The sequence below is a fragment of the Hyposmocoma kahamanoa genome, unplaced genomic scaffold (genome assembly GCF_003589595.1).
Source record: "Hyposmocoma kahamanoa isolate Upper Pololo Valley unplaced genomic scaffold, ASM358959v1 192, whole genome shotgun sequence".
Classification (NCBI taxonomy): domain Eukaryota; kingdom Metazoa; phylum Arthropoda; class Insecta; order Lepidoptera; family Cosmopterigidae; genus Hyposmocoma; species Hyposmocoma kahamanoa.
The window spans coordinates 9,622,615-9,639,684 of record NW_020653719.1 but is presented as its reverse complement, the minus strand read 5'-3'; the positions used below and the strand labels follow the sequence as shown (position 1 = coordinate 9,639,684).

Sequence of the window (17,070 nt, the reverse complement as noted above, 5' to 3'; positions counted from 1 at the left end):
GTACTTTAATATTTACCTCTCCCATAGTGTTTTCTCAATAAGCTTCACAACATGAATTGAAATAACACGAGAACGTGCGCAAGCGCATTCAAATAAATACACTGCGATGAGTTGACGAATGCGAGTTCATTTAAAAGCTTGTTGATGATGTTATGATTATCGAGATGGACATCTCCGATTAAGTCTGTGTGTTCACATCTGGGCTTATATATGGCTTTTATTTATATATAGACGATTGCAAAACAGGCGTGATTTTGACGCACCTGCAAAATTGACATTCAAATGGAACGATGGTAAAGAGGTAATGTTTTAGCAGTTAAAATCAATGATCTTTGATGTTACTGTTTAATGGTATTATTATTAACCGACTTTGAAAAAGGTGGAGGTTTTTTCTCAATTCATCTTTAACATTTATGAAGCAATTTTGATAATTGTTTTTTTGTTGGAGAGAGGACACCTCGTGGTCCCATTTGAAGAAAATATCCCCTCTCTCAGGGCACACTAGGGGACGAATGACTTTTGAGGTCGGTTTTTTTAGTACCCTGTACTGAGATTATTTTATTTTCATAATACACAGATAAGGTACAATAAGGTACATTATAAGCTTAAATACTAGAAATTAAGACTAGGATTAAATTATATGAATAAAATTGGGTCCCCGCGGCAAGGTGCCCAAGATGCTGGCAGCGTTCCTCTTTTGTATGGTTATGCTAATGCGTGTGTGGCAAGGTTGCTGCCGGTACTCGGGATTCTCAGACAGTTTATTAGTTTTCGGATAAAATTTAGTACTGATGAAGGGCACCGGGACCCCAAGGGTGGCGACTCCAAACCCTATAAATAGGTAGTCGGAGCCGAGGTCCTGGTACTTATTACTTTTTATTCTTTCCGCCAGCCCTCTTGCTGGTGTGCTGGAGATGGGATGGAGCAAGTATGTCGGCACACGTGGCGTTCCGTGATCTTATATACGAAGGGTTAAAACAGATTTATTAGAATCTTGCGGTCAGTGAGCATAACAGTCTACCCATCATCGCTCGACATTATAACAATGTTGAAATTACTTAAATAATCAAAAGTGTTTTGTCAATTCTTGATTTGGGCGAAATTATTAAACATCAGTTATGTTTTGAATACAATCGATTAAAACGAGATATAATTTTAGTGACATTTTCTTTAGACTTTGAGTTCCTCAGAGCCGTAACCATGATGGTCAAACCCGACAGAATATATGGCGGTCTGTTTATTTAAAAAATACATATAATATCAATGTTCAAAATAATGTACACAACTTTTGATAACTATCCAAGATAATTTTTTTATGAAAGAAAAAGCCGACCTCAGAAATTTGGAATCACACCTATTTGTCAAGTTTGAAAAAAAGTGGGTGAAATCCAATAAACAGGATTCATTCCCTAATTTGATACTCTTAGAGGTGGAATATTTTCTTCGAATTTGAATGAGACTACTACTGAGGCACCCTCTTTCCAACAAAAAAGAATCACCGAAATCGGTTCACAAATGTTAACCGCGTAACATTACACACAAAAAAACAGTCGAATTGTGAACCTCCTCGTTTCTTTGAAATCGGCTATAAACAAATAAAGCTACCAAAGTAAACTAAGTTGACTAATCGTTGTACTACACAAATAATTTCTAATTTGAAGACGACAATTGCATAAGACCACCCATAAATCTCCATTCACTCAGTTAAATAGCGAAGCCCTAAGTGAGGGACTCCGACGCTTGCTGTTGTGACGATAAACATGCAGCTCTTGCAACACACACTTCAATCAAGTACTCGACATAATGCATTTGATTTGATTAAATGTTCCAACAACACTGAAGATTGAATCGTGTTTTTGTAAATTAAAGATGAGTTTTGTTGTTTGGAATAATAAAGACGAATAGCAAAGTTTTCATTACATGGAGTCTTAAGTTAGTTTGTTATAATTATTAATACAAAGATAGAACACTAAGAAATATTCCTTCGATCTCGCTGGATTGTAACCAGCGTCCAACTGAGCCACGGAACGAATCAGCAGCAGATCTTACGAATACTTCTATGAACTTGTTGCAGATCTTTACTTTTGGTTTTTAACGACTGTTCTGCCGTAGTGCCAATTAAGAAAGATCTATGAAAGTTTTTCCTCGTCGAAAAGATTTCAAGCATCAATGCTTTAAAAAAAATGTGAAAACATTTTACTTAAATTTAAATTAAAAAAAGACATAAAACTTCAAAAAGTTCTTGGAAGCTTTTATAAAAATTTTACAAAAAAAAAACGTCTTTGCAAAAGTTATCTTCTAATAACCTATCCTCCGGTTAAAAAAACCGACCTCAAAAGTCATTCATCCCCTAGTTTGCCACCCTTAGAGGTGGAATATTTTCTTGAAATTTAAATGGGACCACATATGAGGTACCTTCTTTCCAACAAAAAAAGAATCATCAAAATTGGTTCACAAACGGCGGAGCTATCGCGTAACATACAAACAAAAAAAAACATACAGACGAATTGAGAACCTCCTCCTTTTTTTGAGGTCGGTTAAAAAGACAGTTTATCTTCTTCGTGTAATTAATTGCTAACAATACCTTTGCAGGCGCTTAGACTATGCCAACAATGGTTTCTGGATTATCTTTGCGAGCAATATTTTATAACAATTAATACATTAATTACTAGTTGAATTCACTGCTACAAATGTTAATTCTATTTGTAAGTATTAAGGAATGCGAACCAATTATAATTAAATTACACGGAGACGATAAACTGTTTTTTTTTAGAAGATACTTTTTGCAAATTTATTTAATTTTTTTAAATAATTTTTTATAGAAGCTGCCTAAAATAATGAAAAAAGTATGCTTAGGTACAAATTAGGTAGTACATAGTTATATAAAAAAAGTATATTATATACTGCTAGAACCATGAAAACGTAGTGGTCCAGCCAACCTGCCGTCAGAATGGCTGGCCACTTTATTTCTTTAAAATTTCCGTTAGCGCAAAGGTAGAAAATATGTCAGTATAGGTACTAAATAGTAGAATATAGGTAGTAAATAATGAGACACAGTTTGATTTGTATATCTCATTTGGTCCAGCCATCCTGCTGTATCACGTGCGACAGAGCGTCTGTGTAAAGTCCGCTAATGGGACAAGTGGAAATAAAATAAATATTGTTTTTATGTTTGAGATCCCCACACCGACTGAGAAAGTTTAATAAATGTTAGTAGCAGGAGAGCTCCTTGTGAAAGAGTTCGTCCAGGGAAGTGCTGCTACCTTACCTATTTCTGCCGCCAAGCAGTAATGTCAGCATTACTGTGTTCCGGTTTTGAAGGGTTAAGGGTGCTGGTAAAATTATAAGCACATGGGACTTGTCAACCTATGTCTCAGAGTGACGGGCGCAATGGTAGTGCCTCTCAGATCTTTGCAATTTAAAGCTCTGAGTGGCACTGTAATTGTTACGGACAGTGAAGCTTACCATCAGACGCACGACTTGTTCGTCTCGTCACTTGATATTATATAAAAGATGTTCATGAAACATAGGCAAGAACTATCCCAATTAAATTAATCTCTAAATTAAAATTAAAATCGCTTTGAAATTAATCCATTTATCTGGGAACTATGACGCCACTCACAGATACACAGATAACGCAGACAAATTCTTAAAAATTATAATACCCCTCTTTTTGCATCAGGGGTTTCAAACAAAATTCCAATCCAAAAGAAGCAAACTACAATCTATTATATAGTGTTGTAACTTCGTCAAAGTCACCAGGCGCGTTACTCCATAAATAGTAGATTGTAACGCACGTTAAATGTCGATGTTAAGTGACAGTTGTTTGGCTTACTGATGCACCTGTCGAGTTAGATAAACTGCAGTTAAGTTGGTAGACATGAGTTTTTGTTTGATGATACGAATAAATATCTTTTAGTTTCGAATTACAAGGTACGAGTCAAACCTTTCTTTTGTAAGATGTCAACGAAACCGATTTTTATTTATCTAAAAATATGAATTGCAATAGCATTTCCTGTGTTAATCTACTGATTCAGATTTAGTGTGGTCCCCAACCAGACTGCAAATTGAGCAGCGTTTTTTTCAAAACATATTTCTTTACTCAACGAGATCAGAACTGCCTCTGTGGCCGAACGGTTACCATGCTGCTCTGACACGCAGAGGTCCCGGGCGCGATTTCTAAGCCGGGAGAAACATTTGTGGCCTAAATTTGTTTCTCAAGTGAGTTTGGGTATAATTAGTGGTTGAGTGTGACCATGGCATCCAGTATACAAGGTTTCCCTAGTGCGGCGCTATGAGTGTGTGAGTTATATTTATTTTATTTATTTAGAAGGTATCCTGCAGTGGATCTTTTGTGGTCGTCATCATTCTTCTGCTTTTATTATGTTTTTTTTTTGAAAACAGCGCGGTATATCTTCCATATCTTTGTCTCATATCTTCCTCCCATCATACATATTTATTTTTAAATTTATTACCAATCAATTATATAGGGTTCTCACTATATAGTGTAATTACTTTACGAATTTTCAGTTTTAAGGCTGCAATCGATTCGACTGTCTTTAACATAACCCCATGAAAAATAACCCAGCGGTGTTAAATTACATTCAACAACAAATTACACTCACGAGAGGAATAAATGTGGGCCATACAAATATTTCTCCCGGCTCGGGAATCGAACCTGGGACCTCTGCGTGGCAGTCCGGCATGGTAACCGTTCGGCCACGGAGGCATTGGGTATGATATACCATACATATTATTATACTATATATACTACACGATAATAAAGTATTCTTAAGAAAAAAAAAGCAAAAACAAAAAGCAACTAATGGACAACTTACAATTCTACGTTTCCGTAGTATTTAAAATTGTTTAAAAATACTACATACTATTAATATCTTTCACAAATTCCATCAGTCTTTTTCTTTGGTCTTCCAGTTCTCAAAATCTTTCCAGTCATAAAGGTTCTGATGATGTATAAAGTAAAAAGTTCATTCAGTTCAAATTCCGCTATCTTCTATTGTAATTAACACACAATCGAGTAAGTTTGTTGTATAAGATTAAACGTGACGTGAACGCTTGCATCAATTTGAGCGCCTTCAAAGATAAAATTTATGACTTCACATGCCTTTCAATTACTTTCGTTAGGGCTGTTACTTCTTACTGTTGCTTTAATCAATATGTTAAATGTTTAGTTTTCTTGTTAAATATTACTAGTTTGACTATAGACTTATATTATTGACCATAGTGTGACTTTTTTATATAATATCAAGTGACGGGACGAATAAGTCGCGCGCCTGATGGTTATGCTACACGCCTGTCCATAACAGTTGCAGTGCCACTCAGAGCTTTGAATCGCAAAGATCCGAGGGGCAACGCCCATAAATAAATATCTGTTCTCCCGATATTTCAGACAGATTTCAAGCTCGATGGTTATGATTTAACTGTTCCATTCATTCATGGCAATTTTTATTATTTAATAACACGATAATATACTGTATTACTAGAATGTATTACACTTATTTAAACTACTTATAACAGCTAGAAACCCTGAGAACTTGGGTGCCACAGGCGAACCTTCTAGCGAACGAGCTGTCGGATCGTCTCGTAGAAGCCTCCGGTGACCACAAGGCTGGCCGCTATTTCCGCCAAAGAAAAGTTTAGCAATTCAAAGGGAAAATGTTGGTAATGTGATGTCTTAGGGTACTCGAAGAAATTTTCTATAATATCCATGAATATTTAAATAATAAAAACTGCCACGGAAATTAGGTAGTGAATATTAGTCGGAGAATGACCTTAAATGAAGTACTTATGTAAGTGAATTAGCCAAATTTACAACCTTAACATCTTGTCAATAAGTACTAAAACACAACTGACAAACAAACTGAGAACAAGAGATTTCATTCGTTTCGTCGTTTCGAAAGTGAAACTACAATAGTCAAAAATAATAGCGTTTGGGTTTAATTGTTATTGGCCTTCAGCTCAAAGCAGTCCTCTCATAGATATAGTTCTTTGCAGATTGGCAATTATTTATAGAAAAATTGAATAATGTAGGAAATGAAATAATTTTTTCGCCTCACTAGCTCGGATAGGCTTTCTTTCTCATTAGAAATCTGCGCGCGTTTTTTGCACGCTAGGGTGGAAAGGTTTTTGAAATTCGAACTTGACGATGGACTGTGGTGTGGTGCACTAAACTGTTCCTTTCGGTGAAAAAAAAAGGTAATGACACGTTCAACTACGCGATTTGTCGTACATTACTTATTTATGTAATATAAATCCGTTGGTATTGGTATTGGTATTGGTGCAACGGGCTAGTTTCCGCAACTCGACGTCGAGGCGCCTATTTTGCGTGTGGAAATCCGTTGGTATATTTTATTCTTATTATTGTTGACATTAAATTGACAATGATAACTAATAGTGTTTATTAAATTATTTTAATTCGTCGAAGTACTGAAATAATTTCAATAATCACTTAATCACACAAAATTATATATGGAAGCAATAATAATAATTGATGAGATGCAAATTCAGAACGCATCCGAAGGTAAACTTTTTCTTTTGAATTAAAAAATATACTGATGTTTTATACTTCAATAGCTTTTCTTTCATCTACCATTTTCCTCGCTATAGTGAGGTGAAAAGTAGTGTGTTTCGCTCGGCAGCAAAATTGTTATGCGACTCGTGGCCTGAACCCTCGCTACGCTCAGGAATCTACTTTTGAAATCTCTTAGCTTCCTTTGCTTGCTCAGGTTTCAATACAAGCACTCGTGTCAAACAACAACTTTGCAGCCTTGCATAACAAATAACTATTTTGGCTCGAAATCGCGTTTTTAAACAAACCAACGTTTAATATTAGACATGACTAGTTAATGACTTTACCATCACAGTCATCTGTGGCCATGGGACATAGGGCGCTCTTAGAGCATTTACGCACTATATCCGATTCATATGAGTTCCGAATTCGAGAAATAACGGTCCGAAATGTCACAGGGATCGTTTTATCTCCAGGTGTACTAGTGATATTCGTATTTTTTTCGGATTCGGGTTTAGTACACAAGCGACATCCGAAGTGAGTCCGAGTTTTCCAGATTCGTATAGTCTCGGATTCGGAATACGAATTGGATGCAGTGCACAATTGGTTGGAAAAATATAGGCGACTTAGATTTGTCGAATAAAATATATTTCAACATTCCATTTATCTACGTCAATAACGTGCTATAAACCAAATTGCAGGACTGTTCAATGTTTCATGTTCAACATTTCCATATAATTTTACTAAATCAACAAGAAATTATAAAATAGAATTTAGAGCTTAATCGATTATTAAAACACAGCGTAACCCTATTTTAAAGTCGATATTAACGAACAATCCGTGATCTCGTGCTGTGCTGTCGAGCGATGCCGCACTCTATAAATATTAAACTAAATTTAATAAATTGTTAAAATATGTATAGCGATTTGTCATTACTAGCTTGTTAATAACTATTTAAAGCACATTTAACGGTCAATATGTGGAGAGCTTAAATTTAAAAATCGTCTGCTTTTGTATTATTGGCTCTTTCTACGTAGTTGTGGTAACTAGAAGAATTATTTCAGGGCAACGAACTTTTGATTTAACACCTCAGATTTTGAGCTGGAGCCCCTATCGAAGTCATTGTAATTTATAGATGTGAGTATTACGGCGTTCCGGTTTTGAAGGGTTGGACTTGTCAACATAGATGTTAGGGTAAAGGACGCAGTGGCAATGGTTTTACCTATAGTGCAGGGTGTGAAGCGCACACGGACGCAAGGTCTTCTGGTGGCACCGAGAGCAGGTTGCAACGGCTCCGAAGAGCCTGCATCAGTTGCGGCGAAAGCGAAGTAAACAGGGGGCTATTGCTTCCCAAGATCATTTTATACGGTTATTCTCGGACTAGTTTTCACTACATAATTTCCGTGGCAATTTTTATTATTTCAATTTTCAAGTATATTATCATGTAATTATTATTACATAATATTTCACGATACAATACTCGAATATGAAATAATATTGCACGACAAAAAATCGAATACTTAAATAATAAAAATTGCCACGAAAATTAGGTTAGTTAACACTACTTCGTCTGAGAATGACCGGAAAACAGAACAGGGCCAAAAATTAAGTAGGTGTAGTGTATATTGGAGGTATCTATTTACAATTGCGTTATTTGCACCCTAATGTCCGATCACTGGGGAAGTAAGTAAGTAAGTAAAAACGAGGAAAAGTATTCACTGTTTCTAAATAAATTAAAATTACATCTTATTAATAAATGCTATTACAATTTAAATGAATACTTTGATGACAAATAAAAGTAATAATATTATAATAAATTTGACTAATAAATAAATGTTAATTATATACTATAAAGTTATGCTACTGTAACCTAATAAAATTCAAACTTTCAAGTGACATAATTCTACTCATAATATGACGTATTTCTTTATTATTATATGACATTTTTTTTTTAATATTATTATTTGATAAATAACAATTTTAATTAATAATTGAAACCTCGGCCTACCTCTGCTGTTATTGTTATCCCTAATAAAGGGCTCATATGTGTAGCATTATTTTAAATTTAAGACATGTTTACCATATGAATGCAATAAATATATTGAGTATTGAGTATTGAGTATAAAGTATTCCATTTTGATCGTGTTCCTATTAGAGAGCGCCAAGGTATGATTGCACCCGGATCTTACTTGGAGTAGCACCAGTAATTGTCTGGCGCAATTTTATTATATTACACAATGATGCATTATACAGAACATCATCAAAAGCTTTTTAATTAATTATAATTAATATAAAAATTTCATATCAATTTGACAATCACTACTGAGTCATTCGGTAGGTCAATTAGTTGCGCTGGCGCCGCCACCGGTCAGTGTCAAGGCCGCTAGTGGTCGATGCTCTCAATATGATACAGACGTCAAATATATTTGACTAATGTCGTCGCTTTCGCAAGCAATGGACGTAACACAATTTAAACGGAAAGTAACCATTCTTATTACTACATGAAAGAATAAAGAAAGAAAGAAAATACATTTATTTGTTTACCACAAATTTGGGATTATTCTCATCTTATCCCCGACAACTTGTCCACCGCCAATTTTACATCTCAACTGATACGCTCTATATTTTGCAACTCCCAACGGATCCCCTCATTGTATGTGTAAGGTTTGTAAGTACAGTCAAGGAAAAGAGAAGTTTTAAATTTTTTTGTGCAATTGTGATCAAATGTTATGATAATTATTACACCCAAAAAACAAAATTTGTGACAAGTAATTAATATTGACATATTGCAAATAACAAGTAACAAAATCAATTGTGTAATATTTAAAGTCTTATTTTTTCTAAACAGTGACCAACTGTGATATTCCTAGTAAGTCATTAATTAACGTATTTGTGCCATTTATAGATTACTATTTCTTTTGTTAATCATCGCTTTGTTTGCGGGTTTGTTAACTGTAATTTACATTCATTAATATGTACAATTTGCATGTTTGCGTCATCTCTTAGAGCTTTGAAAAGATTTTCTTGTTGACAGTACCACAATACCTATCAAAAATATGCTTGTAAGTTCCAGTGTATCAAGTGATAGTAAAATATAATTACATATTCTTGATCCCCTGCATAGGGGATCCGATGGGAGTAGAAAATTAGAATCCACCAGGAGATCCGTTTTAGGGGATCAGATACCGCAAATTACACCACAAAAGAAAAAAAGGAAACAAAAACAAAAGATAAATAATCAATAATATCCATTGACTTACAATTATATGGACGTCAGGTCCGCGCTAAAAAGTGTCCGAACTTATAGGGCGTTAAAATCGTATACAGAGCGTCATTCACGCTTTAGTCTTCGTTTGTTCGACTGACAGCGAAGCAAGCAAAATTAGACAGTACTAATAATAATAATAATAATAACGCACACACTCAACATAGCCCCGCACTAGGGAAACCCTGTGTCGCGGGTGCCATGGACACACACATAGACAACCACATATTACACCCAAACTCACGAGAGAAATAAATGTAGGTCGTACAAATATTTCGCCCGGCCCGGGAATCCAACCTGGGACCTCTGCGTGGCAGTCCGGCATGGTAACCGTTCGGCCACGGAGGCAGTTAAGTACTAACTAGGTAAGTACAGTACTGCGATGACATTACAATTTAAATTCAACGTTTTAGCTTTTTCATATTCCTTTACATGTCACTATGTTTAAATAGGTTGACTTGGGACATTTTTTTCGTGGTTTTTGTATTAGACCCGTCGTCCATTTATTTGTAAGTCAACGATAATATCCATAATTATTAGGTACTGGTTTCTTACCACTTTATGCTCCATTGTCAACCAGTGACCACGTAGCGTGTAACCGTTCCGAAACATCGGAGAAAAAAAACTTGTATCGTGGTAAGAGACATATACTTAGTGATAATAATTTAGTAAATAAGCAAAATCTTAAAATCTGTGTAACCAAAACGTTCAAACGTAAAATGGAAATAAAAATTTTCATTTATAGAAAAAACGATCTCAAAAGTTTGTGGAATTATGTATATCAATTTGCCTAGTTTTATTGAAATCAGTTGACGGAAAGCGGATGCAATCCAATAAACCGGGTTCAGCCCCTAATTTACCCTTAGGCTCTGCCCACACAGAGGCGACCGCAGAAACGTTCCGAGCGCGGGAATTTGTCGCGCGTCAGCTGCGCGTTGTGGCAGTTTTCGTGTAAACTCGTATTGCGTATATGTATATGGATTACTTTTATGCCATTATGCGTAAAAAGTCAGCCTCATTGCTCTGCAATTTACGTGCCAGCCCCAACCGCGTACTAGAAACCATTGTCAGTGGATGCAATTCGCCTTCTATGCGGCAGCTTTTCTCCCCTCGCGCATGAAACATAATTACGGAACTAGCCACTTACATAAACAATATTTAAAAAGTAATTAGGACATTTGAAAATGGAACTCTTTGGCTGTAGATTACAGTTTGTTTCATCTGACTGTCACTTGTTTTTACATTATGGCGTCATTTTAGAAATTGGTTGTCTACATTATCATGGATTTATATTTATCAGTGAAAATTTTCGTAGTATTGTTTTCTACGACTTTAAGTGTAATTTAATAGCTCAGCGGAGCTTCGCTCGGCTTCAAACTGCTTTTAGCGGTGAAGCACCATGTAAGACGACTATTAATAGCTGGTTTGCAAAATTGAAACGCGGTCGTGTGAATCTCAGTGACGAATTTTGTGATGATCGCCCGTCCACTTCTGTGAACAACAAAAACATCGATGTTGTGCGATGTATAATCAAAACAGACAGGCATGTGACATGCCATGAGATTCGGACATCTTAAGGCATAGGCACGAGTCAAATACAATCAATACTACACAAACATTTGGGTGTGACAAAGCTGTGTTCTCGGTGGACCCCACACAATTCAACTGAGCCTCAAAAAACGGATCGCGTTACTTACTGCAAAGCCATGCTTACCAGATTCAACAAAGGGGCGTCAAATTTGGTGTGGGACATAGTAACAGATGACGAAACATGGATTTATAGTTAACGATCCGGAAACAAAGCAGTAATCGAGCGTATGGGACTCTCGAGATGAGCCGAAACCAACCAAAGTGGCGCGCGTGCAAAGTGCCTCTAAGCGGATGATTGCTTCTTTTTTTCATAAAACTGGCCACGTGGCTACTTTTGCTTTGGAGAATCGTCGTATCGTGAATAGTGATTGGTACACGACCATTTGTTTACCGGAAGTTATTGACAAACTCCGTAAAAATAATCGTAAACGCCGTATCATCTTGCACCACGATAATGCCAGTTCTCACACGGCCAGACAGACAAACGAATTTTTGAAGGTGAACAACGTTGACCTTATGAGCCATCCCGCGTACAGTACTGACCTGGCACCTTGTGACTCTTATTTATTTCCAAAAATTAAGAATCAGTTACGCGGTCAACGATTTTCATTATCTGAAGAGGCTCTCGAAGAGTACGAAAAATATGTTTCAAAAATTGTCATGGAGGAGTGGCATAAATGTTTTCAAAATTGGTTCATTCGTATAAAAAGTGCATTAACGCTAACGGAGAATTATAATATATAACGGAGAATATTTTGAGAAACAATAAATTCATTTCTGACCATTTATAATATTTTTTTCTTATTCATTCCGGAAACTTATAGTGCGCCCCACGTATTTTAAAAATTACCCTGTATATAATATATTTTTCAGCTCACTGGCTCGGAAAGGCTTTTCTCCTCATTAGAAATGTACGCGCAAAATCAGTTTTTTTACGCTACCGTGGAAAAGGATTTTGAAATTCGAACTTGAGAATGGACTGTGGTGCACCTAAGTTTTTCATTCGATGAAAAAAAAATATAAAGACACGTTCAACTACGCGATTAAATTATTTTGTTATAGTTCAACTGTTTATCTTTCTTCTACCATTTTTACCTCGCTATAGTGAGGTGAAATGTTGTGTGTTTCGTTCGGCAGCAAGGTCGATTTGTGTCTCGTGCCTTACAATTACTCATCACAAACATAAATACAAACACTCTCGTCAAACAACAACTATATTTCTAATGTAATATTTACTTACATTGTGTGTATAGTGATGCCTAGAAGCTGTCCATGTGATGCAATTACTTAATACGATAGCTGCTAAGAGCAGCGATCTGAAACAAATAAATTCAAAAGTCAAAGTCTAAATCACTTAAAATTATTACCAATACAAATAGTCTTAAGGGGGATCGTCACGATTTTATGTAATCTTATAGCCAATAGATGGCGTTGGTAAGGCGCAATAATAGTTTATTACGTTACTCGCAAAATTGGCAGCCAAAACTTATACTTTTATTGTATACGCGATTTATAAAATTCATATGACTTTTCAGATACAATCTTTCAATTAGATAAAAATATCTATTATCCGCTCTAAGTATGACTACAGATTGTCTGGAATTCGAACCTCAGGTCATCTAATTTTTTATATTTTGCTATTATTTATGTTAGTAGTCAGGATTTTTCTATATTATTACTTGTAAATGTAATTAATGTAAACGGTCATTTTGCTTTAAATAAATATAATGAAACTTTAGTTCGTTACTTATTTTACTTACAGTTTGAGAGATATTCTTTTCAGCAGCAATTCTTGCACTGGCCCAGTGATTGGGGATAATTTTTGTGTAGATATAATTTTTTTCCATCCTCTAAGAGATATGATGTATAATATGTTTTTGTGACCAAAAATTATCTCAGGAACTAAAGGAGGTTACTAAACTTGTAGTAGTCCTCGATTTTTCAAACTTTTGACACGACTTTTCAAATAATGGCATGTTGGGTATCGTTTTCGAGGTATTTGGGGGTGTTCATTACGAATATGGCACTTATTTCTAAATCCAAGATGGTGGAATCGATTTGCAGCTTAGTTGGCAGAGCAGTAGCCACACTGAAGCGCCAAATTCTGGTTCGAATCCACTCGGGTCGAGGAAATTTTTTTTTTGCACCTCGCTGGTTTAATAGTTTACACTGTGGGCGCTGGATGAGAAGGTATTCCTTAGTAGGATCAATTTGGGAAATTATTCGAAATTGGTACTAGTCTAAGTGTGCTGATAATGCCCTGGAGTGAATTTCGATGTTCCACTACTCATCGTGTTGTGACACGTTATTATTATAATTTAGGCATAGAGCTATTAATAAATTTACTGCTATATTAATTTTATCATAAGTTACCTGTGAAAATTAAAATTATTACAAAATGAACACTAAAAAAAGACACAGCTTTATTATTGGAAAAATGATGCTACTCTGTAAAAGACTTTGCAACACGTCCGATAAATAAAATACGTTTTATACACGATTACTTAAGTGTCGATTTTGAAATCAAATAATATGTGAAAATCATGAAAGTTTAAATCAATGTATCTGTAAAAGAATTTTAAATTTACTGTGAATATGTAATAAATTATTATTGTTGATCGTTATAAGTTCGTTGTTCTAGATTTGTAGTATTTTATTTTGAATTTAATACTCTTGTCACTTTTTGTAACTGTACTAATTCATTATGATTTAGTATAATTCATTAATATTAGCTGTAATTAATTTGTACGAAATTTTAATTACACTTTCAAACACCAACAAACAATTACCTACGAATTAATAGTTAATGAATAATATAAGTAAAAATAATAAGTGTGCCTAAGTGTGTCTAACATCTGCTTTTAAGACAAAAGCAGATGTTAGATCAGCGGAGAGATCCAGGGAGAATCAACATTTTTATTCAAATCATATTGAATAAGAGTGATTATGCAGCTGCTTTACTTTAGATTGTCTACTTTTTCACACACATGTTTTTAGTTGAATAAATAAATACATTGACAGTTTTATCACAAAACACATCGAATATCTTTTTATTAAATCGGTTATGTTAGAAAGGAATGTAAATAACACTGATATTCAGTTCGGCCCATTCGGGACTTTAATTCGGGCCATATCGGCTTTAAGATAGGGGTTAAGATAAATGACGAGACGTAACTGTAATGGTTGGTGATAGTATCTCTATTCTCGTGGTGGATTAAGGTATAAGAGACTGTCGACAACATTAATTCGATGGTATTTTACAACGTTTGTATTCAAAATCTATGTACCACGTTTCGGTAAACACAACTACAACGTTCAAATTAATGGAAATTTAGTAGTAATATAGCTCCTTCGTCCAGGGAAGTACTGCCACTATATCTATTTTTGCCGTTTGCGGTTAAGGGTGCTGGAGAAATTACAGGCACAAGGGATTTGAAGTGGTGGTGGAAGTGACGGGCGCAATAGCCAGTGCCCATCTGTTGTCCACTGTGTCTGTTGTCAAATATGCGTTTTAAATAGAAAAAAAATAGAGCACAAAATTGTCTTTTAAAAACAGTTAAAATTAGTTAACGTGTTATCGGAACCTACCCTAACGATGCCTAGTTGAAATACCAATAAACAATTTCAATATTATAGAATTGGGTTATGGTTTTTTATGACGTCTCAAAAAATTATTTTGTCACTTCGCCGCGTTTTAGTTAGAGGGCGGCAGCCATAAGATCTGTGCGATTTAAAGCTTTGAGGGCCACTGAAAATGGCGCACGACTTGTTCGTCCCTTCACTGGGTATTAGAAAAAAAATGAAACGAAAAGTCATGATCGTTATGTATATGTTAGTGGAATTGAAACAGGATTTATAATAGGTAGCGTGTATATAGTTCCACTGCTGGGCACAGGCCTCTCCTTTCACAATGAGGGCTGTAGTTCCCACGCGATTGGAAAATTCACGCACATTGCAAATGTGTGCAAGTTCGCTCACAATGTTTTCCTTCCCCGAAAAGCTCAAGGTAAACTTTCGAATAAATAAATTCCGAAAAACTCCGAGGTGTATGCCTAGATTGAGACCACGACCTATGCTTGAGAGGCGGTAGGCCAAACAATTAGGGTACCACGGGTTTTTAAACATGATATGGTTTTTTTTAATTGTTCTTAATTTTTTTTTAAATCTTTATTTAATTTTAGGACATTTGTTCTAGAGAACATGCCAGCCCTATCATAACCTTATTCTAATTGTAATGCAATTTACCGTAAAAATGATTCTTCATATTATTATTACATTATATAATAATAATATCTTATATATTATAATAATATATTATAATAATATCTCCACAATACAAAAAATATATAAAAACAAATATGTGGGAGCCCAAACCAAGCAGATCTTGTAATATGGGTCTCCAGGCAACCAAACCCCTAGGATGTCACGTTACTGGTATTGACTATAAGAGTATTGAGGATATATGTAATTTACACCTAAATAGTAACTAAAAGAATTTTTATGCGTGTGTGCGTGTGTTTGTGTGTGAGTGTGCGCGCGTGCGTGAGTATGTGTAAGTGTGTACACGTGAAGTTATTTGACGATTTCAAGCAGATTTTCAGTCTCATCATAGTTGAGTTGCAAAAGATATCTAATCAATTTTAACTAGCATTCGTATCTAAAGACAGCATAAAGTGAAGATATATTATTTATTTTCTTATATAAGAATAGAAAGAAACATTAAAAGTACTACGTTAACTATCGCCGATTTACCATGACACACAGCATTTTTGTATATTTTGACAAGGGTTCAGACAGAATCCCTTGGAAGAAGTTGACGTTGGAGAGGGTCAATTGTAATAGAAACATCAGTTACTGTGATGTCTGCTCAGTCAGTAATGATTTTTGTCAGCTGTCGCTGAAAAAAATGTTAAGATTAATCCCTGATGAATGGATTAATTAAAATTATAAATGAAGGTTTTAACAGAAAATAAACACAACATACGCTGGTGAAGATAACTTCACATTGAAAAAAGCAAACGCCATTTGTTTTTCATTCCATTCTCAGTTACTTAAATTTGACAACGAACACGTAATTTGCTGCAGAAAAAGAAATACTCCTATACATCTCGTATAATACTGTGTTGACGTGTTGAAAGCTCTTTATGGGTGTATGAAAACTTAATTTACTTAGCACTACAGTAGTGAAAATAGCTACAAGCTTCACAAATACAATATATTATTTATAAATAGATTCTGAAAAACGTATCTATATGCCAGGCAAGCACATCAATTGCCTGGTCTTAATTTAAGGAATCGCTATACTATTAGTACCAGAGCAACGAAATTTAGGGGCAGACCAAAACAGATTTCGAAAAGTTCATTTCCCAATTTAGGTCCTAACGGAAATCGAACCCGGGACCTCCGCATCCAGCCCACAATGTAGACTTTTAAGCCAGTGAGGTCGTCAAATTTAAAAACAAGTAATAGTAATTAAAACTATTTTTCCGGATTTAAATAGCGTAAGTATATTTGTTTTTTCCAACAAACCGACGTTTTGGGCCCTTTACAGGTCCGTTGGTCACGGTTGAATAAGTAACAACTAACTTTTGCATACGGGTACATAGACACACGCATACGCACAGACACAAACACACACGCACACACACACACACACACACACACACACACACACACACACACACAC

The 17,070-nt window shown here is 35.3% G+C and overlaps 1 protein-coding gene across 12 annotated transcripts in view; it reads right to left on the bottom strand.

Annotated features, from left to right (window-relative positions):
* Positions 1-17,070, bottom strand: part of LOC113226569 (papilin) — a 200,847-nt gene that overhangs the window by 67,892 nt on the left and 115,885 nt on the right. For all 12 annotated transcript variants that reach the window (XM_026459242.1, XM_026459251.1, XM_026459250.1 and 9 more), the window contains exon 2: positions 12,625-12,700. In XM_026459242.1, coding sequence (XP_026315027.1) covers positions 12,625-12,700 — 76 coding nt within the window. The remainder of the gene's footprint in view (positions 1-12,624; positions 12,701-17,070) is intronic.